Source organism: Varroa jacobsoni, unplaced genomic scaffold (genome assembly GCF_002532875.2).
Source record: "Varroa jacobsoni isolate VJ856 unplaced genomic scaffold, vjacob_1.0 scaffold_953, whole genome shotgun sequence".
NCBI classification, from domain to species: domain Eukaryota; kingdom Metazoa; phylum Arthropoda; class Arachnida; order Mesostigmata; family Varroidae; genus Varroa; species Varroa jacobsoni.
In genome coordinates, this window is record NW_019213855.1 from 38,932 (window position 1) to 63,549 (window position 24,618).

The 24,618-nt window shown below is 37.6% G+C and overlaps 1 protein-coding gene and 2 long non-coding RNA genes across 6 annotated transcripts in view; 2 read left to right on the plus strand and 1 right to left on the minus strand.

Moving 5' to 3' along the window:
• Positions 1-3,402, plus strand: part of LOC111265306 (uncharacterized) — a 3,545-nt gene extending 143 nt beyond the window's left edge. The window contains exons 1-5 of one of the 2 annotated variants that reach the window (XR_002683371.1): positions 62-76; positions 693-1,063; positions 1,367-1,412; positions 2,001-2,129; positions 2,843-3,402. This is a non-coding gene — a long non-coding RNA (uncharacterized LOC111265306). Of the gene's footprint in view, positions 1-61; positions 77-692; positions 1,064-1,366; positions 1,413-2,000; positions 2,130-2,842 lie in introns of those variants that run through there. The other variant, XR_002683370.2, reaches the window with a different exon arrangement.
• LOC111265307 (uncharacterized) lies at positions 3,380-16,381 on the minus strand. 2 transcript variants are annotated; one of them, XR_015313005.1, is made up of 3 exons: positions 15,731-16,381; positions 5,259-5,382; positions 3,380-5,171 (listed from the first exon to the last, which is right to left on the minus strand). It is a non-coding gene; the product is annotated as an uncharacterized LOC111265307 (long non-coding RNA). The 2 variants fall into 2 exon arrangements; XR_002683372.1 differs by having other exon boundaries at positions 3,380-5,382.
• A 176-nt stretch (positions 16,382-16,557) lies between these two features.
• Positions 16,558-18,830, plus strand: LOC111265305 (cytidine deaminase). Of its 2 annotated transcripts, none has more exons than XM_022841866.2 (4): positions 16,558-16,801; positions 17,109-17,176; positions 18,004-18,164; positions 18,381-18,830. In XM_022841866.2, the coding sequence occupies exons 1-4, from the start codon at positions 16,792-16,794 to the stop codon at positions 18,550-18,552; spliced, it is 411 nt and encodes a 136-aa protein (XP_022697601.1). In that variant the 5' UTR covers positions 16,558-16,791; the 3' UTR covers positions 18,553-18,830. The 2 variants fall into 2 exon arrangements, with proteins under 2 accessions (XP_022697601.1, XP_022697600.1); XM_022841865.2 differs by having other exon boundaries at positions 16,559-16,801; positions 17,106-17,176.
• The last annotated feature ends 5,788 nt before the right edge of the window (positions 18,831-24,618 follow it).

The window sequence follows — 24,618 nt, forward strand, 5'->3', positions numbered from 1 at the left end:
ATATATACTCACCGCTTTTAGTGAGGCCCAAGCAAATCTGTTACGTAAAAGAATTACATAAGCACACGTATTCCTCGTAAGTGTTACAATGGCAAGATTCTTGGACAAGATTCTCATGCATGCGCTATGGTCTGCCCATTGTGGTGTATGTTTGAATCATACAGATACACACCTAATTATAGCTATAGGAGCCGCTTGTCAATCGAGCTGAAATTATACAACGAGAACTGAAATAAATTATACAAATCCTAAGTGAAAATTTGTGTATTTTAATCTTTATTGTTACTTCTGCGGCCAGTATACAGAACAGCTCCGTACAACACGATGTGGGAAGTTTTTCCGGTCGCCTAATATTTGACAAGCTTGGATTTTATTTGTCGATATAACCTGAAAAGTTCAGGCCTTATCGTTGCTAATTTTACAATACTGTTTGCTGTTACTGCATCTCTGAGTTACTGTGCATTCTTTGCCATTTTACTTAGCATTTTTTTATTTCACATATGTCGTGTTTTCGTGTCGCAAAGAACATAGAATACAGAAATTGCGTCGTCGAGTGTTCTAATGGAACCGTTCACGCAAGAAGTAGCAACTACTCTATTCCATGATAAGCACAATAAAAATGCTGACACATGGTTGGATCAGTTTTCAGTATTAAAGAAAGTTTCAACGGGGCTTTACTTCTTACTTTTTAGGTGATCAACACTTTCAGCAATTCCTAAATGTCAACTTATTGCTGTTCAAGTAGGACAACAAAACCGTTCGTCAAATATAGGACGGAACTCTTCGTTCCAGAAGCACATTGTTTTGTTTTGACGCTTATAATGCTTACGTTGCCATTGACGGATCTTGGAAACTGATATGGCGGACTCGGTGCGTGGACGAAGCTTCTTTGTAATATTAACGCCGCTTTATAAGCAAAAAGAAGCGCACTTCTTGTAGAGACTGAAACTAAAACCAGCTAGACGCGGCCTAAGAGCTGAGTAGAAGGTTATCTTTCAAGATTATTCCGACGTGCTTTGGTGTGAGCAGTTTCGTTAGACTGCGAGAGGATCTCCAGAGATCAGTAAGAAACCAGTTGCAGATTTCTATTAACCAGAATATCGAACAGTGTTTCCACTTCGGAAAAGTTACTCTCGCCATCACACTGTGTAGTGTCTGTCTAAAACGATTTGGCTACGGTCAGAAAATTAAACAAAGTTATTTTTATAAAGTTTACGTTCTAATATTACTTAGCTGAGAAATAGTAATATTACCCAACAATACATTTAAGCGAAAGTAATATAACGGTGAGATTCGTAACAAAATCTAAATAAGTACACTAAGATGTCTGTAAGAGACAATGTCTATTACATTTAAATTTTTACAGATGTCCGTATTTTCCGGAAGTGCGCAACAGACCGTCTGCTTCAAGCGTACGTTCAATTAAATCGAATATCTGAGCAGATAGGAAGTGATAGCTAGCTAACATGCGTTCATCCATTATCTGGTCTTTAACGCTTAGATAATTATTATGCGCAAATTTAACCCGTTAGGTCACTGCTTGCTATGCATTACATATTCCGTTAAATATATTTTCAAGTTCCCCTGTTGGGTCAACGGTTCGCTTAGATCGTTGCCTTTGTTTATCATATTGCACAATGTGCTATCGTCGTCTGGTAAAATTCTAAAAAGCATCTATCTACATTCACTATGTTTTATTTTAACTTCACAGTCGACATCATATTATGCCCCCGTTATGCCGCTCTATAAAATGAACTGTCCAACACAAAGCGAAAAGTTGCCCCTTGATGCCATTTTCATCCGTTTGATCACCAGAACAGTATATTATGGAATGGATATTCTCGCATGTAATGCGTCTGCGCATTATAGAAGCCGTCTAATTGCCTCTATGACTAACAGGGTAAAAATATGCAAGCGGAAAAACCTTTAAAGGTGCCTTTAGAGCGCTGCGATCTTTAAAAGTGGCTCGTATTCAATGCTCATTCAAAAATCTCTTGCAGTGGTCCTATTTTAGATACCATCATTGTTATTATACTGTTCGTAACAAGAATATGCAATGGTCGGCATCAACGGAACCCCCGACGTATTTAAGTAACAGCTCGACGGTTTGCCTTTGAGTGTGTTTCGCAGTGAGTACTTTGCTCTGTTTTTATAGAGTATGCATTTGTTGTGGAATTGTGTAAATTTAATTTATTCCGAAGGGTGTTAACTTGATTGTTGCTAGCTTGTCTGTTATCTGCACAATGTGATCGTTCTTCGTGGCATTATTTCGTAACTATATTAATCCAACTAAAGTAAGGAACACACCTTACGCAAGTAAGGAACAAGTAACGTAATTGAAACATTCTAGCTAAGGCCTAAAAGTATCAAATTTTTTTTTATTTTCCTGAAAAATCTAATAAATTCTCATCAGTGAATAGAAGTGGTTAAGATGTCATACATTGGGTTGCTAAATTTTGGGTACATTTTTATTCATTCCAGCCTCTTCCTGCCCCGTTCAGTAATGCATATTTATAGGTAATACGTTTGAAAAGATAGATAGCGTGATCGCTTACTAATGATTCGAATCAAGAGAATACATTTGGATAGCGCTTAAAGTATCTTTTTGGTGCCACGTTCATGCCTTTTTGGCGAGATTCGACAGCTGAAAAGGCTGTTACTGCACCGACACGACGGGTAGTAAAAATCCCCAGATAGGACCGGGCAAAGAGACCACGCTAGACTCTGTAGCCGCGCTTAATAATCTTTTAGTCTTTCTTCCGATAGAGGCAAACCTTCTCTTCATCATCCTTACCTTCTGGCGTTGACTGACATTACTTGATGTCTTTTTATTGTTTGAAAGTGCGACAGGTGAAAGCGGACCGGATGCTTGAAAGGACATGCAACTTCGTTCGACTTTATAAAGTTAACAGCAGCTCTTTTGTTGGTTATATAAAGAGAAGCAAACGCACTCCTGGCTCAGTCTACATAAACTAGTAATAGAGTTTGTTTAGATATCTATAATGATTACTCATAATTTCAGAACTTCTGATGTAAGCGACAAATATGTACGGAAAACGCGATGAAATAGCGTACTTTGAGAGAGCAATCACTCCATCGAAAACGATATTTCACGGCAATACAGCTCTAACAAAAAAAAAAACGATTTCTTCTATCAGTGGTAAATCCTTGATCATGAAAAAGTCATTGATTCTGAAGAATATCGGTAGATAGAGGAAGCGGCATGTGTGGCCTACAGGCACGATGGCAACGAGGCATCGGAGCTCTGCAGCGTCGAACAGAAAATCATCTTGCTTCGTCTATAATGACGATAGCATGTATCATTTTCAATCAAGTTAGTTAGGTTTTATTAAAACGACAGTAATAAATTAGTCTAATGTCAAGAACGGATATCAGCATGAATGGTGTAAGATTTATTTAACACATAGAACTTTGGAGTTTTATTATATAGTCACACACGTTGTATAAGGTGCAATGTTCTTACCCACTCGGGCTTTTTCCCTTACCTGGAGAAAAGACAAGTTCACCAAGAAATAGAAGCAAAAATAGAATTTCTCGATAACTTCAAAGCTGCATGCGCAACTATATTTATTCTAGCTGTTCTCGCTTTTGGGACCCAGACACAACTTTTCCTTCTGGAAATCGGGTCTGCACCTAATTTCCTAGATCTGTTTATATTAAACCAATGAAGTAAAGTTTCTTTAGTTTTGCAAGTACTTTTCACCTAATCCTAGTTTTTGTACTGGCAATGTTTGGTCATGATTATTTCGAAGTGCTTCCATCGTAGAACCTTCTGTAAAGGATAATTATTTAGTAGGTGAATATAGAAAATTAATTATTAGAACGTATTTCTTAGCAAACCTAACATTGAGTAGATAAAGTAGATACACATTTTGATATGTATAGATATCGCTTCTTGGTTAACGATGGGATGCAGTTGTGACTTCTCGCTATAAGCGAACTCATTGTTTCAAAGCTGTAGGATGTTCTAGGATAGTTGTAGCTAGTCGAAAAAGGGAAAAGTAGCAATTAAAATTAAGCTATCTTGCTGCTTTTCCCTGATGATATTCTTAGACTTTCTCCGAAAAGCTCCGTTAACGAGATTAAATGGATTTCCCACCGGGCGATTCCCTAGAATTTTGTTTTCAATGGAACTGAAATTCAATGCCAGAACTTCTGAACTTCTTTCATAAAAATTGAATGAATATTTTCCAGACACATACTTGGGTAACGACTATAAAAACGTGTAAAACAAATGAATAAAAATTAGCTCGTTTGTGAAGGATGTTGTTGAATCGTCGACACATCCGGTCGGGCTCGCAATGATTCCATAGCAAATAATGTTAGGAAATTTAGAAATACCACTGCCGAATTGGCACTATGAAGATACAGTCAGAGTTAATAAACAAAAAACAATAGTTGCCGTGACAAGTTTAAAAAAAAAAAACAATTTCCTGTATCGTCAGCGCAAAAATAATAACAGGTAATTACATGTTCCGATAGTTGATAAAATATGAACGTCAACATAAGCGTGATTCAGAAGTTCACTTCGAAGCCACGTTTGTCGTGCTCTTCTTCTTCTAGTATTTCTAAAATGTTCTAAGCTATAACAATAGCGACAAACATATCGAAGCTGCGATGTGAAACTAAGATACACGTTCACAAGCATATATACACACAGGGCAAAAGCATTCGATCAAGATATTTTCTTTCCCTGTAAAATTAAAAAAGTTACAATTATTCAGATCGTGTGCCTTTAAGATACGATGCGTCCATTTGGCTTCACGCTTAAAATTCGCTAAATGAAGTGAACTCGTGAATGAAATGAAGTCACGACGGTTTCAAACGTGTAAATGCGTAGTTGGCAGACGTTACGCGATGCTTGACGTGTCCTTTTGGGATCAATAATGTCTTTACTTAATTTCTTGTGTTTACTGAGTTTGACCGTCTACATGTGCTTGACTATAGCTGTCAATAGATTAAGTCAATCTGTAACAGAGTTACAGATTGAACTAAACCAGTCTACGCCAGCGATGGTTCTAGGACGGCTGTGATGAAACTGGATCATAGCATAGTGACCAACGATTACTACTGATCATTCCTTGAACCTGGGCAGAAGTCGCCTACGTGGACTCGGTATAGCTTCTGGAGAGTCGATCCTGAGTCACCACCTGAAAGATCTCAAAATGTGAAACTGAGTAGCGGCGCAGAAGAGAAGGCATGGATAGGCAATAAACGCTTGCAATAAAAGCACTTGCCTATTTCCTAAAAGACGACGCACGACATGATGTGGGGGGTCATTCTATAACTGTTGTATTTATTGTGCGGCGTGTTTTTTTTGTTATTGATCTTACAAACTATGTTAAAACCTTTGAAGCTCCGCTACCCGTTTCAAATTCCAAAAAAGAAGCACAAACAACTAGGTTGAAAATTCCCGATAGTGATGATAAATTAATATCTATATTATACTTGAGTATAACTCCAGTTATATAAAAACGCTGAAAGGAGCCTTGTATGCATACGCAGTGGTGCCATCTCTTGAGCAGCAAGATTGTCCTTTTAATTATATATCATTTTATTTATATAAAATTTCATTTATAGATACAGCTGTCTGATAGATGCGGTTCAAGTATATCTTCACTTTTTTTGCGGACTGTGGAAATATAATTTGCACTTTGTGCTTCGTCGAGACAATAACCATTGTATAGCTATACGGCCAACGCAGCTGTCACGTCTGTTGTGAGTTGGCATTCATTATGTCACACACTGAACTCAGTTTCGTCTTTTGCCTATAAAATAAACTAGCATTTCCAGTCATTGCGGAGACGCAATTCTGAATGCCGATCGGCATCCAATAGGTCCAATGAAAGCGACATTAAACAGCCGACACTTAGGACAACAATAGGAGCTTTTCGCCACGTCCTTCGTACGCGAAGTTTGTGAAAATAGCACCGTTTTTACTTGGCATGTCCTATGACTACACCACAGATTATTGCCATACGATTGGATTACACGAGCAAAACTATAAATGAATATGTTAAACATTAAAAAAGTAGGTCTGGTTTTTTTTCGAAAAGCAATAACGTGCCAAATCAGGGCCGGGAAATCAGAATTTACCTAGCACATATTATTCCACTAGGTTTTTCTCGATACTCTTATGCGTGAGTAATTCGTGTTGCAAAACAGCTTCAATCAGGAGACTTCAAAGCTCCTGGAACACAGGCGGGTGAGTAGAGCTGAAATACTGTAACTGACCCCAAGTTCAGCACTTATAAGGCTGGAGGCAAGTTTGCTTAGGCATCCCGAAAAAATACACTACAAGACTACACTTTTTCTAGACTTCAATAAGCTGCGTCAGCACATCTTACTGGCTAGAATATATCTGCAATAGTCGTACAACACGAAGTTTAGCATCATTTTCATTCAATATTTTTATTAATTTAGCAAATATTTCCCAAGATAGTTACACGAAGTCTCTTCTTCAGCGCATCCTGTATCGCGAGTAATCAATTAGAATGTATGTAGTCGTATTTAAAAAGAAATCCGAAAATTGAAGCTTATTATGAAGGGCCTGTTGTTGTATACTAATTGAAACTTGAAGTACGCATAATTTTGAAAATCAATTTTGTCCTGCGCAATCGGCCTAGCTAGACGCTTTGGAGTTTATATATTACCGTGAGCTACGAAGGTGTGCTTCGTTGATTTTCGGGCAGAATGTAATCTGCACAGCCCGTCGTTTGCCTAGGCCTATTTGAAAAAAGATCTTATTTGATTTGCTATGCTATTGTAAAATGTATATATATACACCGCGCGTTTATAGTCAGAAAAAAAAAAAAAAAAAAAAAGCAGTTCGAATAGGCTGTCTACAAATCGACCTGAAAAGTGGTAAAGAGATTTTAGGTACGAGCACATCAATTGAGTATTTAGAAAATCGCATAATTTGGAGTTATGTCAAAGCTTTTGAATGAAGCCAGCTGTTCATTCCACAGTGTAGAAATTAACGAACTGATGTGAGATAAACTCAGGTTTATAGTGAAAGCGCATTACATCAACTAGCCCCGGTATTTCTGATAAGCCAAGTCGTGTCGTCGTATTGGCAAAGATATGAAATGAAAAACTGCAGGTAATTCAGAGGGGCTACAGTGGTGATGGAACCCGATGTGCGGGTTACCCTCGACCCCCTGACACTTTGGCCTGACACCATAAAAGCTAACGTTTATGAAGAAAAAGGAAAGTACGCACTATAACTCCTTCTTGTAACGGTACTTTTCCATATGTGTGCCATCACTGGACCTATGTCGCTTAAGCGTAAATGGGTCGCATTGTTTTATTCCATTCATATAGGTCATCCTAATGTAAATCACTTAAAGCATTGTAGTGAATCAATGCTGTATAACACTCACTCGCATTACTAAGCTAAGTATCATTAAAATTATCAAGTAAAATTAGCGGGCAATTTTTAGGATCAGTTTGTTGATTTTGTCCTGAGTTCCCTCTTGCGACACACTGGTTACTATCTTAATCGCGTCTCTTATCAAAGATCGATGTACACCTACGTCATTATTGCGGATTATGTAATGTATAGCGTACCCATTTATCAAAATGATTAGTTAAATAGCTTCTGTTCGGTAATTAAACCAGCATCTTCTCGATGATTTTTACGTATGGTACCGTGAGGCGCAAACGCGGATAGGTACGGCTTGCGTACGTGAGTATGTTTGCGTCCCCAAATGAACAAAACTCGAGAAGTCTAACGAGGAATTGACCTCGTTAACTCCTACTATTATTATTATTATTATTATTATATTAGCTGAAGGGCTCTCCGGGCTCGTGTGGAATAAAGCGTGTATTTCCACGGGAGACTTGTTTTGTAAACAACTGGCTAACGATTTGTTGGTGCCTGCTAATTATCAGCCTAGTATGAGTAAGCAAAGTTTAAAAATAAAGACCTCCAATACACACGGCGATTATAAATTACAAATGCATAAAGGTTCGGAGAAGTAAATTGTAGCGTATTAGGTAAAAACTGTGTTTTTTTTTTACAGAAAATTCTCGAACTCGGACTTATGGTTTATCGAATTTATAGCAGCCGCAGTCAGTCTAAATACTGGTTTCTAGTTTTCATTTTGAGAATTTATTTATTTGGTAGTAAATAGTATTGGTTAATCGGTATAGACGTTGGTCACTTATAATAATACAACGATAAAAATAACAACAATTACAGAAGTCAATAGAAATAATGTCAATTTACCAAACGATACGTCTAGACGGGGACCAACAGATGCCTACCGTGAGGGTTGCGGGCTACCGTTTGCTGAGAGCCACAGATTAGAGCGCTGCAACACGTATACTATACACTAAGCGTTATCGCTAAGCGGGTAAATGCAATACAAAGCGCATTTTAAGACGTTCCAGTTTTTCTTTAATTGCACTACAATTGCGCTAGATGTGTTTTCTACCTTTCGTAATGGCCTTCGTCGGGTGAGGAGCGCCGCATTCGAATTTTCATTCAAAGGTAATGTTAACTACAATGGAAACTTTCGGCTTACTTTTTCTCTTTCTAAACCTCGTTAAGAAAATTAACGTAACGGTTCGACTCTTTTACATACACTGTTGCTGTTACCAGTAAATCAAACTAGAAATTTTAAAAATCCCAAAAGTTTGTCAGCCACGGTACGTATCTTCTTATAGGCGATACTGTAGATATACAAATGTACCTCTGTGTTCTTCACGGCCTGACTGGGTTTGTGTTTGACAGCATGATCTTCAAGCCTATCTTAGAATTCATAAGGCTCTTCTAACTTTTATACGAAAAAATTTAGACAGCACAATGTAGCTGCTATTTTTTCCTTGCTGCTACCATCAGCTCAGGGAAAAAAATCGAGACTCTTTAGGGCAAATCTGTTCCTCATTGGGATTTGGGATAACCGAAATGAATTGAATAGTTTACTTGACATATCTGTAACCAATCAAAGTGCATGTTTGTAAGTGTAAAAGGAAGACAATGTTCCTTGCGTACGTAAGACTTTCTCAGACTGACGCCATAAGCACAGCCTTTACCAATACCCTATGTTAGACTGCAGATCCGATGCTTCTAAAATAAAAATTTTGCGGACAGAAAATAGCTCCTAACCATCTTGCTCAAAGAGACACGGATACGCTTGCATCCGTCAGTTACGTAGACGTTTTTATTTCGCTTGAAAGAACAGAAACGCGCTATTCAATTACCACTCTCGGATAAAGTGTTTCTGATAGCTTTTCGGAATGCCGGATCGCGGACCAATCTAGATCGCAAAACAAGCTTTGTCGAATGCAATGTATAGTAAACTCACAATTATTACGATACTTCATATACAGAATACAACCTAGTCGCTTAGCCTATGAAATGTTAGGAGAATGATCCCGACAATATGACGGAACCCGCTCAATATTAACGGTTATTTGCAGACGACAAAGTGCCGATGATAAACATGTCGCGTGTGCGTGCGGCATCGAATGTTACTAAATGCATATAATTCAAATGAACGGTTTGCTCACTTTCGAAAAGGAAACTTAGAACCCGACGACCCGGATGGCATGATAGCATTTATAGTACGGCAATAGCCTCAGAGTACGCAGGCAACCTCTGAATGGTAATCCAGGTCACATGTTAGAAAAGGCCGGGAGCATTATCGGTGAATAGATTATGAAGATCAATAATATAATATATATATATATAATAATGTTCGGACACTTAGGTGAAGCATAAGCCCAACTATGGTCGAATGTTTGGGTATGTCTTCAGCTTCTGGAAAAAAGTAAATCTATTACATTTGCTTACAACCTTGATTCTGAACCCAAAGTGGTTCATTTACACGAACGTGAGCAGAAAAAAAAGCTCTGGAAACAGAAGTATGCCTCAGTTTGTTGCATCGGTGTTCTTCTAATTTATATACCAATTACATATTCGATTTTGAGCTTCTATTAGGATGTTTGATCATACGCATCACATAGATCTGACCTCGCCAGATTATTACTTTTTGAGTCTCTTGTAAACAACCTTAGATAAAGCAACATTCGATTTACTTGATACATTAAAAATGTTAAAAAGTCATGAAGAGCGATGTGTCTGGAGAAATTACGTTATTCCGTTTTCAGAGTGTTAGCTGAAATTAGCAGAAAATTAACAGGAAAACGGCAAACACTGATATATGCGTGAAAAGGAAATTGAGGAGTAGTTCTGGGCAACATAAATATTGTGCTGTACTGTGTTCCTCGCTCTTAACGTCACTAAAATATATTACGCCGTAGAACCGTTTGGTTATTGCCTGCATACGTACATTGAAATTAAATGTAGCCACCGAATTTCGTTACCGGCTTTTTACGGATATAGTTTACGTGAGCTCTATAATTTGCGCAATATGTCTGAGGATTTGAAAAAGTTAACTTTGAAAGATATTATAATTGCCTAAGACCCGTCAAAAAGATTATACTGCGCAAACGTTTTCAAAAATGAATAATAGCTTTGAGCTTATTAAGTAGAACTCGCCAACTAGCGGTGAACTACAACCGTTTCAATTACTTTGACATTGTTTTCTGTGTCTATTTTACAAGTATAATTAGAGTTAAATTTGGTTAGAACTGGTGTATTTAATGACACAAGCGAACAGAAGTTGTTAATCAGTTCTAAAAAGCCATGCCCAAAGGGCAAAATTTTACATTTTTCAAGTTGTATTATATAGTAAATACAATTAAATAATGTATATAAATACTAGAACATATACTTCGTATGCAGCTAAGTAATTGAGTACAAATTCTTCTATATAAGTATTTGTACTTACTTATAAGTGTATATATATATATATATATAGGTTACGTCGATACATAAGCTGCATTTCTTTAAGTTTTTCAAAAAATAGTCTTAAAAATTAATCCGTCCTTAACTTTTCGACGAAATATTAAATGATTGCTCTACGCTGACCGACTCGTATAGTTCCCTAAACCACCGGTAATTATCACTCCCCGACTAATCAATGGATGTAGAATTTAATGTTTATACACTTTTGCAAATATTGTGATGATAACCTATTGCATACTGCTTGAAAAAATGGTTCTGCTAAAATGGTGTCCCAAGTGGACAGCCACACAAAAATGACACCACATCTAGTAAGAGCATGTTAAATAAGAAAGTTAGAAAAAAGAATTTTATCAAAATACGTTTATTCAATAAAGACGTCTTGGTTTTCTTCGAATAATGCAATCAAAAGGTTAACGACATTTACGTAACGACTTATTTATTCTGGTACTAGAAAACCTTAAAGCATGGAACTTAATTGCATCCGTAAAAGGTGGTTTGCAGCACCCTCTCGGTTCTAGAATATTTTCTTCTTTAAAGGCTTAAATTTTGAAAATGATGGTAGCGCCTGATATACAGTATAGTAAGAGCGTACATTGAAAATAGGCTTCTAAGACCTACATGATAATCTTTCGCAGATGCTTGCGAAAAGAAAATCTTCCGTGTTTTTATTTCTAATACGTTTTCGATAGTTTTAGCGTTTTCACCCTATCATGCAAGGTTTTAAGCTTGCAGGCCTAGATACTGCAGAGCTAATAGCTAGCTCACTGTGTAAGCATCTCTTTCTCGAGCTTTGATTACAATTAACCATTTTATAAATGGTTATTTTCGAAAAGTAGTTTGCACTCTATGGTGGTTGCCATAGTGGAACCTTTACCCAACAGAGCCCGCATAAAAGAGGCGAGTTTCATTTGTTCACTTCCAGCTTCTTAGAAAGATAAGGATGTGGAAAAATATCGTGTCGTTGCTAAATAGTATGTGTTTAATATTCAGATTTGTCCTTTCGAAGTTATGTAATATCGTACGTCGAAATTATGTAGTATCTTTATAATATCGTACTTACACAATTCAAGTTTCGACGGATATTTAAGCTAGTTCAGCGCAAAGACTTCGTTTCGTACTAAAGCCAATGCTACAGGGCAGTACCAAACGTAAAACCCAAGACGTTTCGCGAAAGTCAATCATTAATTAGATTTTAACTTATCAGCCCGCTGGCAGATCTTCTTGCGAACAAAATCTCGACTCCCAACAGGTAATAAGAACTCTTATTTCTAAAATAAGTCTAATGCAATCTCGTAACTGTCGTCGCTGGTTATACAGTTTGTGGCGAACCCATTTTTTTGCCTGGGTCATTATTTTTTCTATAGCACACAGGCCATATTAAACTACTTATAGTTAAGCCACTCGCCATTATGTTTTGAAGCATTTTCGTCTAGCCTGACTGACTGACTGGCTGGCTGACCATCATCCTAAAACGTCTCGGAATGTCCTAGCCGTATTGTTTGCCTTTTCGTAGTGTAGTAACAAAATGCCAAAAATACATAGCTAGCCATATGGCCTTGCCTGTTGTCATATAAACAAAGGGAATAATGCAGTATTAAGAGTATACTTTAGTCTGTTTGTATCTAGATTCTAAACATTTCATACTATTATGATTTGAAATCAACGTCTCCTTGCCAAACAGGGCGGTGAAACGAAGTGACCCATATAGCTTCGTCTTATATAGCACATATATGTACAACAGGCCAACTTGGAATTGTCAGGACGTACACAGAAATGCTTTAAAATCCCCAATAGCAAAACGCAGAAAAAGGCATCTGTATATCGGTTCTAGCATATTTGTTATTCAATTTGTCTGATAAAGGAAAAAATCTTCAACAGAGGACATCACTATAATATATATAGATATCATTAAAGTCGATGACGGTTGCCATCTCACGATACTTATTAAGATATATTGATGCTTATCACTAATATTTTATTTAGCCTTATATAAGTACAAGAAGATTACTAAAAGATAATTTCTCTAACTGGTCTGCTATTGATTTAAATTCTATTTACAGATAGTGGCGATGCCACTTCGATGCTCTAGGATGCCGCACTCACATTATCAACTAGCTGTCTATTTTCTCCTTAGTATCGAACTTAATATACTGATCTGAAGTGTACCTTTACATTTTACGAGGGAAAAACAATTAAACATATTGGCCCAAAAATTGACGTATAAAGGGAACATAGTGGCAAAGGTGCATTTACAGAAAATAGAAATATAGAGTTTGTTAGATATTATTTTTCGTCGCTAAATCATGTGACTCTTTCGGGTTATCCACTACGATAATTTAGTGCTACTTCAAAACGACGAAATACATCATGAATCACAGATAACATATCATGTGAATCCGCAGTAAAGTTTCTTTAACATCCGGATTACCGTCTTGGTGGCTTCGCTCTCGTCTGATTTATATTTGCCGTCTTTTTTCAATCCGCTCTGTATCTTCAATTGTCCAGTAGAGCATCAGTGTCGACTTCTATTTTTTCAATATTCTATTATAATATTTATGTACGGTTTGCATATATACGCGTTGTTTGTATAGTTATAGCTAGTTCTAGAAGATGGTTATGGTTATAGAAGGAGTTGTATTAGATCTCAAGGATAAGGTGGAGAACGGTTACATGTTATAAAATGATGATTCGGTTAGCAATAGACTTTATAATTAACTAACCCATGCCGTATATTATGCAAAGATTAATTCAAACGTGCCTTGCTTCTTCTTGAAAAAATCACCTTATCTGATGGAATGGACCTTTTAACATTTTTTACAAACGTATCGTCATCCTTTTGCTCTCTATCATCACAGGCTATCATGGTAATCGATTGGCGTAATTCATATCGTGACTGGACCACTTACTATTAATTACTGTCACCGTGTACAAAAGGCCTAAAACTGAAGGTAGCTTTTCAGAGGAAACCAATATCATCCTTGCTTTCGTGACGCATAGCTTTCAGAAGGATTTATACTAACTATTTCCGTATAATGTTATATCCAATCTACAAAGAAGCAACGATATGATCTAAATATGAAGATTATTTCGACTAACGGAAGCTGGGAAAGGTTTATGGGTTGCCAGTCACCTTCTTTCTTTCAAAATGTCCAAACGAACACATCTTCACGGCCCCGATTTAATAAAATTGTGTAAACATGTCGAGCTATATTCACTATGGGACATTCTCGGAGGATCAGAACTCTTAGACACTTCAAGAGCTTTTTGATTTAAATAAAATGTTCGTTCAAAACGCCGTCTACGGCTTCGCAAATAACACCGTGCCAAGGAAGTAACGCTCGAAAAGAAAGCTCATGCGGCACGATTATTTTAAGCCAACGATTCTTGAAAAATGAATATTTGGGTAATAATGGATGCGAAGCATGTCGCTCAAGATGCGTGACTTATACTGACATCTTTTCCGGAAATCTACTTCAGCATCTTTAGGACAGTACCTGAAGTTGGTCCTTCAAGAAGAATTGTACAAAGAATCAGTATTTAGTAGTATTTGAAGGGCCTAATGGGTTTGGCCGTCTGGTTATTGTGTAAGAGAAGAGGTGCATTTGGTACTCGAAAGCCCCCGCGAGTTTGACCGTCTGGTTATTATGGCATGCAAAATAGCCATCTGGTACTTGAAACTCCTTGCAAGTTTGACTGCCTGGCCATTGTAGCAAAGAAGAAAGCCATCTAGCGTATGAAGGCCCTAACGAGTTTGGCCGTCTCGACGTTATGGCAAGAAAAGGACCCATTTTGTACTTGGAAGCCCTTACGGGTTTACAAGTGCGTGAATTACTTTTAATTGAATATATCTATTTCTTAGCGTATGTAATTTAAGGCCAATTTGAGGTGAAATGAAAAACCCAAGTAACTTGAAAAAAATTCTATCATATATATCCATATAGAGTATCAGCTAAGTATCGAGCCTGGGACTTCCCAATTTTCATACAAGTCCAACACAGCTATTATCCTTCACATGTGCTAGAAGTATCATTGATAACGGTCATGTTTATTCAATATAATCAATGTTTACCACGATTACAGTTTTAACTTGACACCTAAATCGCTCACTAATTATCTTCATATTTAGATATTTTTTGTGAATATGCAAATATTTTAATAGCAGCCATGTGTCAAACGGTGTTGATAGATATGAACTCCTTAGTGTTGTGGACTTCACCTAGCGCAGAAGATTGAATAACGGATCATTACGAAAATAATGGATTTTTTTTTACGACAGATGTTGTTGTTCCTGTCAAGAAACAACAGCTCTTCTTCCTCTGGCAGCGCGAAACGAAGAGAGCACCATGTAACTTAGGTGCCATATACTGTATATATATCGTTGATGCCCATACAAAACCCAATCTTGTGGGCTCACCTATCTAGACGTACTCTATCGTCAAGAACCCGAGAAAAAAATTTTTTTTTATAACTGCAAAATTATAATTAATCCAGGACGGGCAAATATTTTAACGGTCGGCAGCCATGTCTGACTGGGAACGGTCAAATGGATTAATAATTATTTTCGAGGGTTTTGACTCGAGAAAGGCAAACTGTGCCCGTTTATTCTTTGCTGACTAGTCCTCAGAACTTTAGAAAAACATGACATAGAGCGGTAGCGTAAAAAGAAAGGTGCTTTTCAAGTAATAGTGATATAATTATCAAGTAATAATAATTTTACTACAACAACGATAATAATAATAATAATTTTCCAAGCTATATTCGAATCAAGGTATACGGATTGGTTTATTCCAAGTGCTCATTTGATCTTGTCCCATTTTATAGACACATGATAAACTAATATTTGGACATTAGTTCATTTTAATCGTGCCAAAATATCTTTTAAATGTTACTTACCATAATGACCCGTGTCGTATTGTGGCTGGCGCCTCCATCTTGGCTTTCAGATCGCATCGCACAATCAGTAAAACTTGTCTACAGTGTTTAATATAAGTAGATACGTCTATACTGTTCGGAAATAGTCTTTTATCTTTCGAATCGCATATTTTTAATTGCCATTCCTGCTTGCAACGCTATCTAGAAAATTTGGCACGTTTGCTTGGTGGTCTTTTAAGCTAAATTAGAGTGCGCAATTAGATACCGAAATGCTATAAAGCAGTACTGATAATATTGTCGTCGTATATCTCTATCGATCTATTATCTAACTGGCAATATTCTAAATATTTGTGACAGTAATAACAGCTTTTTGCGATATGTACTAAAAGTAAATATTTTTTAGCTATACATTTATTCTCTAAAAAACACCATTTAAATACACGTGCCGTTACAAAGCAAATAAGCAATAACTTCTTTGCCCCCGTTTATGCAAACGAAGCACTGCGAGCAGAGGAACTTTTCTGCGAAAGCTGGCAGATATACGTTGGACAAATAAATGTCATCATTTGCGATGAAACGAGAGGACTTTACGTTTTAGGTATTCAATGGTAGTGGGTAACTATGTTTTCCTAGAGGTACAACAAGGTGACAACATGTGTTGCTGACAACAGTGTTTTCTCTTATAATATAAAGCGTCGTTTACTAGCGATATTTAACGAAGTTTTGTGCCTGCATGGAGAGAACGAGACCTGGGAAGGGAAGTCTGATGGCGTTGGTGTCAGCAGCAACAGTGGCTTGAACAATCTGCCATCAATAGTAGTTGAAATCTTGAGAATTTCTTATTCTTTATGCTGCCATTGGCGCTCGTGTCGTGTTTCGCTGCTGGCGTTCTAATGTAAGTTGCTACCGAAAACGAGGCTTTGGTACCGGAGCGGACATTCACTCATCACAGACGTGTGAAGTTTGTAGAACGACATTTCTACAACTGAGCTCTTCGAAGTAACATTGTCATCTAGCGCAGTTTACATATGTAAACAGTGACGTACGTTCGTAGCAGAAGAAAACCCAAGAACTTTGTAGATATGGTTTCGGGTAAGTAAACCAATACATGTGTGAAGACTGATACATTCATTGGTGTTTAGCTTAGGTAACACTAATCCAGAAGGGTCTTGATCTGCTTAGGCAGGTACTTACTACTTAGCATAGTACTTGTTAAAGCTATGGGTTGCACTTGTTTCTTTGCGCATACTCTCTATTCCGGATAAGATAAAGTCTCTAGGATCTAGGTTGTTATATGTCGTTCTAAACAGAGAACAGGCCAAAACGTTACTGTTTATTATTACACAAAAATTATAAAAAAAATATTATTATTATTATTAAAAGACACTCGTTTCAGAAGGAGTGCTTCAAGAACTCTTGGAAAAGGCTCACGAAGTTAAAAAGAATTCGTACTCACCGTACTCTAAGGTATGTTGACGAAAAGGTATGCTTCCTTTCGCCGCGAATATCATAACAAAATTACGTCTCCGGGGATGTATTAACGAAGTAAATCTTCAGTGAATCGTTACTGATCACTTCGATTTGTTTTCTATGTATTCCAAGGAACGTACCAATTGGAACTAGAAGAAATGTTATTTTGTTTGTAATTTGTTTGTAGAATAATGTTTGTAGAAAAAGTCTATATGATATGTACGGTCAGTGATTTTGAACTATACGAACCGTTTTGCTTGCACTTACTTGACCAGTTACTACGTTCATTCACTCCGATGGTTTACGATTTGACTTAAAACTTTAAGTGTTGTTATAAGTGGTGCGTTGCCAGTTCACAGTGGAGTCGCTTTTTTACAATGATACGCTATACGACAGAAAGTTTTGTACGGTTGACTAGTATCGTTGACTATCGAGGAGCTCGCGGATTTGTTAATTAAGGCCTACATGAAACGTAGCTAAGTTTTATGCTAACGCTCCAGCTAAAATCTAATAGTTAACTGGAGCACACCAGTGCTCCATTGTCCGAATGGAATTTTTTGCTTTAAAGATTTGCTCCATACTAGCTATATGGGAAATTAGTAGTTTCTTCTTTAGCAGCTCATGTTTTTTAACGTCTTGCCATATCGTCACGTAGCAATGTATAGATCTAAATATTAAACGCGGAAGAATATGTCAATAAACATGTTACTAACACTAACAGTTCGATACAGGTTACGCGCGTATGTCTCATCAGCATGTAACCCCTTGTAATTAAGTGACTATACTCTGATTGGGCTAAGTTAATAATGGTTTGTATTTGTTAGGTAACTGTTGGGGCAGCTGTTCTGACAGAATGCGGAAGGATTTTTTCAGGGACGAATGTTGAGTGCGCAAGTTACGGGCTAGGTGTTTGCGCTGAAAGGGGCCTATTGACGCACGCTGCTTCTCTAGGATTTCGTCGTTTCAAGGCCATCGCTGTGGTCTCGTTCGTAATCATACCCCTACAATTTATCAATAATGTATAAATTTGTAATATATAACTATTTGTATGCATGTCATTCATCCAGTACTTTAACTGAATTAGACATAATCAACAAGCCTTTTAATTATGTAGTCTAGACCATGTACTGTGCCGTCTCGGCACCTAACTTAATAACCATGTTTCGTAATTATTCTAACGCGTTTATACTGTTATTTACAGAAACCTCCCTGAGATATCACCGTGCGGCGCGTGCCGACAGTTCATCGCTGAATTTGGCTACGATATCGAAATTTATATGGAGTGTCCTGGTGACAGTATCTGTAAAGTACGAAAGAAAACCATAGCCGAGTTATTGCCCCTTGCGTTTTTACCTTCGACTATTGCCAAATAAGCCTTCTTTGGAAAAATTGGAAATTGCATATTAATAGTAAACAAGAAGCTTTCCAAGTTTCCTCCTATATGTTGAATTTACTTGAAACAGGCTGAAAATAAATCTGTCTATCTCAAAAAAACTAGACGTGGCCTACCTATTATCATTTACGATAATAGCAGGAAAAACTAAAACTGAATTTCAATAATCTGTAGATAATAACAAAAAGAAGACCGAGTAGTCTGAAGTCTTGGTGGAACTAATTTCCAATAAGTAAAATAAAAGAGGTGTAAATTTTACGCGCTCGTTGTCAACAACAAAAACATTTGCAATTTCAAATTTAAGTCACCTGAAAAACCTAATGTTCTAATTTATAAAATTTCTGAACATGACTCATTCGATATACTCTTGGGGAAGTTGTAAGTTCCATTACGCGAACAAAGTAATACTTGTGCTTATTGTAAACGTGTATATTCAGGGTTCAATTGACTCGGCGTGAATGCTGCTCGGCGTGTAACACTTCGGTGTTCAACTTCTATACAAATCGTAGTAATAGGTCCTGATATTAATAAGTAGTGGTTTATTTCTTGGCAAAATATTACTATAGGTGCCTAGCACGTTTAAAGCGTTCGATCGATACAGAAGCCGTAAGCGGAACGCCTTAGGGGGGGGGGGGGTAGGCACCTATAGTAGTATTTTGCCAAGACATAAACGACTACGCTCAGGACTTATGTATAGTCCTTAAGAGAGATATATTATTACAAGAATATTGATTAATATTTACATTAATGCACAGTGAACTGGAACTCGCAAAATGTTTCACAACCTAAAATGAATTCTCTTGAAATCTTAAAGTCAACGTACGGAACGACATCCAAGTCGTATTATCGCATAGCCAATAAGCTAAACAACAAAAATTTATGGCAAAAATTTAATTGAAAAGTTGTTAAAATTGGGAAACAAAGACGAAATTGTACTGTCGCAATATCGACTACACTGTAGTTTTCGAGATAACGGTGAAAACGGAAGTCCTTGTTCCTCATAGAAAATACCATATTCGATTCTGAATGCAACACGCAGTATCGTGAAGGGAATATGGTTAAGAATTTTTAACCTGCAACTGAAGCCCAGCAATCAGTTCCTATGTATTGAGTTACTCCGGATCTGAACCATGTGGCCTTACTACCCTGGAGAGGGCCCATAACATAATTGAATTCACATTAGTCCCACGCCGCAATCCGTGTCAAGCCCCCGTGGTAGAGTCCATATTGATTTTTTTGATGAATAGGAAGTATAGGCACAGGACGCTTGTCCTTTACGGACGAAGAGACTTATAGACGAGACGTGTTGTTTCGTTGGGACACAATTGGCACGACGTAGACGGCGGTAACTAAGTTTGGTGCTAAATTTTATTAATTAATTAATATAAATTAAATCCGGTTTCTCATCCTGGTAGATACAAGGAAAAACAACAGTAAATCAGATAGGGCTACCTGAAAATTTCACAGTTACTTCGCTCTTTGTCCGCATGATTAGATTAAGTCCGATTTTTTCTTCGAATGGCGACAAAGGGTGTATTATATATTAGGATCGTATAAGCGAATCCAGCGGACCAAAAAGGGATAGCCTTAACTAGTAATAAACTACATGCCGGGTGCAGATGAAATTTGGCTGGTAAGTGCTCCGGTCCCTAAAGAAACTTGTGAACAGAAACCAATTGAGTTTGCGACAGGAGCCATGAACTCGGTAGGATATACATCTTTTAGTCTCCAAAATAAACGCTTAGTGGTCAAGTTTTTATGCCTCAAAGGCCGCAGCGCTGTTGGCAGACATATTAGGAACGGACGTCTTTGGCGGAACCACAGCATGCGAATGGTATAACTGTTTCGCGAATGGTGCGAACGGATATTAAAGTGTTACGGACCAGCGAAGAAGAGACGAGGTGTCGGGACCCAGAAGACCAGAATGCATTACCGCTATTGAGAAGGCTTTTCACGAAGGTAAAGTTTAGATTAGTTTTAGAGTTATTCATCTTTTAGAGTTAGAAAGCAAAGATAGTTTTGCTAGCCGAAACTGGCTTTTTATATATAACATGTTACAGGACCATAATCTAAATACTATTACTACGGAAGCTACCCAAACACAAGTCTTCCGTAAATTGACTCCCGGCCGCATGAGAATATATGTGACATAACGCGCAAGTTGTGTATGGTGCATCGCAGAGGTTGTGTATAGCTTATTATGCGACTCACGGAAATTTAATCAGCAAGAAATCTGCCTCGGGTATCCGGTTGTTGCAAAAGAGGCACGGCTTAGTTTCTTTCTCCAGCCTGACAAGGATCACTCGAGATAACAGCGTCGCTTTGGAAAGAAATTTCGTTCATTGACAATGTCGAACGTTCGGACGAAAGGTTACGGTAATACTTGCGATAGACATCAGGGGGATTTACAACTAAGAGATACTCGCCAAAACTGGAACAATGCATGCAGCCCGTTATCTCGAGTTCCTTGAAGAATTCATGGACCGTTGGCATGACAAGGTCCAGCAAACGAAAGCACGTAGTCTGGTCACTTAAGAACACCGCGGGATCTCGTCGTCATGTCTTAATGACTTCCTAGATTGAACAATATAATATTCAGCATTGACCTTAACTCACTTATCCTTTCAGTATGCTCCTAAGTCTGTGTGATCATGGGGTTTTCGGTATACTAAGAACGGCAACTGGCGGGCAAGCAGATCCCACTCTCGATTTACTCCAAGAAACCATTGGTAAAAAAATTACATACAAGTACAGAAATGATAGCTGTAGTACTTTCTAAAAGCTGCTAGAGGGCTAGGAGAAGTATGTAAAGGATTGGAGAACACCTCTAACACATCAAAATTACTAGCCTAGGCCAAAAAAAATTCACGCAGGATTTATCACCACCTAACAGTAATTCCTTTACGCCATCTTAAATCGACGGTCTACAGTATTTTTCAAGAGTAAAACAACGGTTCGTTTCGGAATTTTGGAGAATACCCAACAAGGATAACGTCGTCTTGCCCACTCGTTCTATTAAAAAGGCGTTTGCACATCTGTAAAGGAAACATTTGGAAAAGGCCTGCAAGCCTCTTAGTTCCCATATTGAAGCTGTAGTAACATTATGGTTGCTATATTGAAAAACATGACTGTCAGGGACGACACTTAGTACATGTAAAATAACCCTGACATATTTGCCGTTGTTTAGAAATAGTTTTTAAGACGAAGTATAGGAAGAATTCAAAATATACACGAGCTTCCCTCTGTATATATATATATATATATAAGGCCCAACTTTATTTTACTAGCAACAATAGGGCACAGTCAGATTACGCTCCTATATAACAAACAAGTATCATATAATTTGCAGCTAATAAAACCCAACACAAGTTCAGATAGTGTCCAGATACGTTATATATATATATATACACTTTTTACATAATATATAACAAGTTTAGGCTATTTTAACTGTCGCATGTTATTGTCGAAACGATTTGATGTTAATTGATCTACTCTTCTTTTAAATGTATGACTGTATTTTGGAGCGTCCCTGATTTTTGTCCTAGATTCGACATTGACACTTCAGGTGTGTACTCATGAGAAGCAAGCTTAATGATGTCAGCAATCAAGACGCCAGGTTCTATTCAAAACGGAACGGGAATGGCATCGCATTATCCAGAAGTAGTTTAACAAATATCTTTGCTACGACTGTTTACAAATCCATTACGGCCAGTTGACCGCTAACACAATTTTTAGGCCAGTCTTATAATGATAGAACAGCCCCTTATTCAACAAATTTATCTAACATGAATGTGTCCTATTCCGGTATATATTCCGGATCACAGTGCATACATAGAAGGAAAAACGCAATAGATATGGCTTTTTTCATTCGAAACACTGTCAACGATAGCAGCAGTTCGATCAGTAATGCGTGGTTCTAATAGACGGACCTAAGTTGTTTTTACGAATATTTTCATGTATCGCCTAGGCACAACTACTCATTTATTTGTAGACTTCACCTTGGATGATTGGATTCATTGCCTGTTCTATGTTACCATTTCAAGGGTTGTTACTATGCCATTTAGATCCACAATAATGAACAGGAAAGCCTGGGGGCTAGTACTTCATCTGCGATTTAACTGCGTGCAGCTTCTCGTTGAGCAATAAGGTGGAGATCGAGAATATCGCCAGTATGATTTTGTCTGCTTTTTTTATACTTAATGATTGTGTCCAGATCCTGATGTTTCTTCTGCTGAATATATTTCCTCATTTTTCGAAACAGGTTTAGTGAAGCTTTCGAAGAAAACCTAAGGAAGTTCTAAGGAAGAAGAAGAAGGACTCTTCAAACACAGCAGGACAGTATAGCCTTATCAATCCCTCGACTCTACGTTTGCGAAAGCCCGAAGCATATTTACCAAACTCGTTGTCTGCATCACTGATGTATGTCTACCCCAAAGGCGATTGCAGCAACCGTGTTCATTCCGTAAGCTTTGAAAAACGTTTACAGTTTCATTTTATTTTTCTGGGTTGTAGAAGCTGCCTCAGTTTTGCCTAAAGATTGTGAAGCTACTTTGTAAAATTTTGAAATTATTCCTCACATCTTAAAAAAAACCAATCTATATCCCCCATAGCAGTACCCACAGCAGTCGATTGCTGTGAGAGTAGCTGACGGACCGTGAGATTCCATGGGCAATCTTCATTTTTAAACCCTAGAAACCTCTCAGAGAAATTTCTAAATTGTTCAACCAAGACTTCGCTGGCCACTTCGATGTCGGTGAGTTGGTATGAGCCAATATCTTATCATACTTCTTAACATCACGTTGTAGCAGTTGGTATATTGGCGATATACTGAACTTTCAGGACGCCCGGTAGAAGAACCTACCTATAAAGGGGCTCCTACTGGACACCTTGTCTTCTTCAGAACAGATATATATTGCCGAGCCAACTGGTAATATTGACCACATTTCAAATAAGATCAGTAACATACATTTTTTTTGTTGTCTGATGATGCACTGTTAGCTACGCTACGTTGCTTAGACAACGTCTTAGGAAAGGACACTGAAAACAACGACCCTGGCGCCTATTGCCCCGTACTGCATCATCTGCAAGCCCTTGGGACCGGTACTCACAGGAACACCACAATTTCGTCACTTCAGATATTCTTCCGGTAAACCTCAGAGAGCTTTTACTACTTTGTAATAATAGATCCTTCAAATTAGTACCTTCCCAATGTTTGCTGTTAATGAATTTGTGGTCTGTCTACCATTTGTGCAACACCAGAAATAACTTCTATATTAATTTAATTTGGCGTTTACTCACCTGCTTCAATGTATGTAAGAACTTTTGCATATATGGTCTCAGCATTTGCCGAACTATAAAACTGGTTGTCCATATCGAAGTGCCACACTCTCAATTGAACATTTAATGTGTCTTTCCGAAAAATGGATTATTAAATCTTTACGCAATTTAAGAAACAGAAAGCAGAATGAAGAAAGAACGGTAGACAGGGAAATACTCAAATATCGTCAGAGCCACCTCAGGTTGCCCTCAGGATGTAATTTTTGGACCCCTTATGTACATTTTATATATAGAACTCAATACTATAGATAATATTTCCATCTGCAATAAAAAAAAGCAAACGGCGTAAACGTTTTTAAAGCAAACCTTTAAAGTGAACTAATAGAGCAAATTTAAAATTATGAGTTGAAAAATCTGCCGTAATACATCTTTTGGGCGCGAAAATCCTGATCACATGTATTCCACAGACGAGTTGGACCTGCAAACAGTAAAAATTACTTATGATCTAAAGGTTGCCATAATAATTACTCTAAAATCCTGCAATATGCAAAAGATATAGTGCTGCGCGCAACACGCTGCTTTAACCAAACCTTACGCTCATTTTTTTTCTTTCGATCCTACTTTGTATACTAAGCTATTCCAGATATACGTTGAGCCACTCATAATATATGAAGCATCTGTACAACATGTAAGTCTGTAAGTATAATATCTAAGTTGAGAAAGCGTACTTAAAGGCTTAAAAAAAGTAGGAATGCACACATGAAACCCG

What these genes read in the sequence shown, in the direction of transcription:
- LOC111265305 (XM_022841865.2), top strand. An exon ending in CGTACTCACCGTACTCTAAG is followed by an intron (nt 17,177 to 18,003) that starts GTATGTTGACGA and finishes TGTATTTGTTAG; the next exon opens with GTAACTGTTGGGGCAGCTGT. An exon ending in AAGGCCATCGCTGTGGTCTC is followed by an intron (nt 18,165 to 18,380) that starts GTTCGTAATCAT and finishes TGTTATTTACAG; the next exon opens with AAACCTCCCTGAGATATCAC.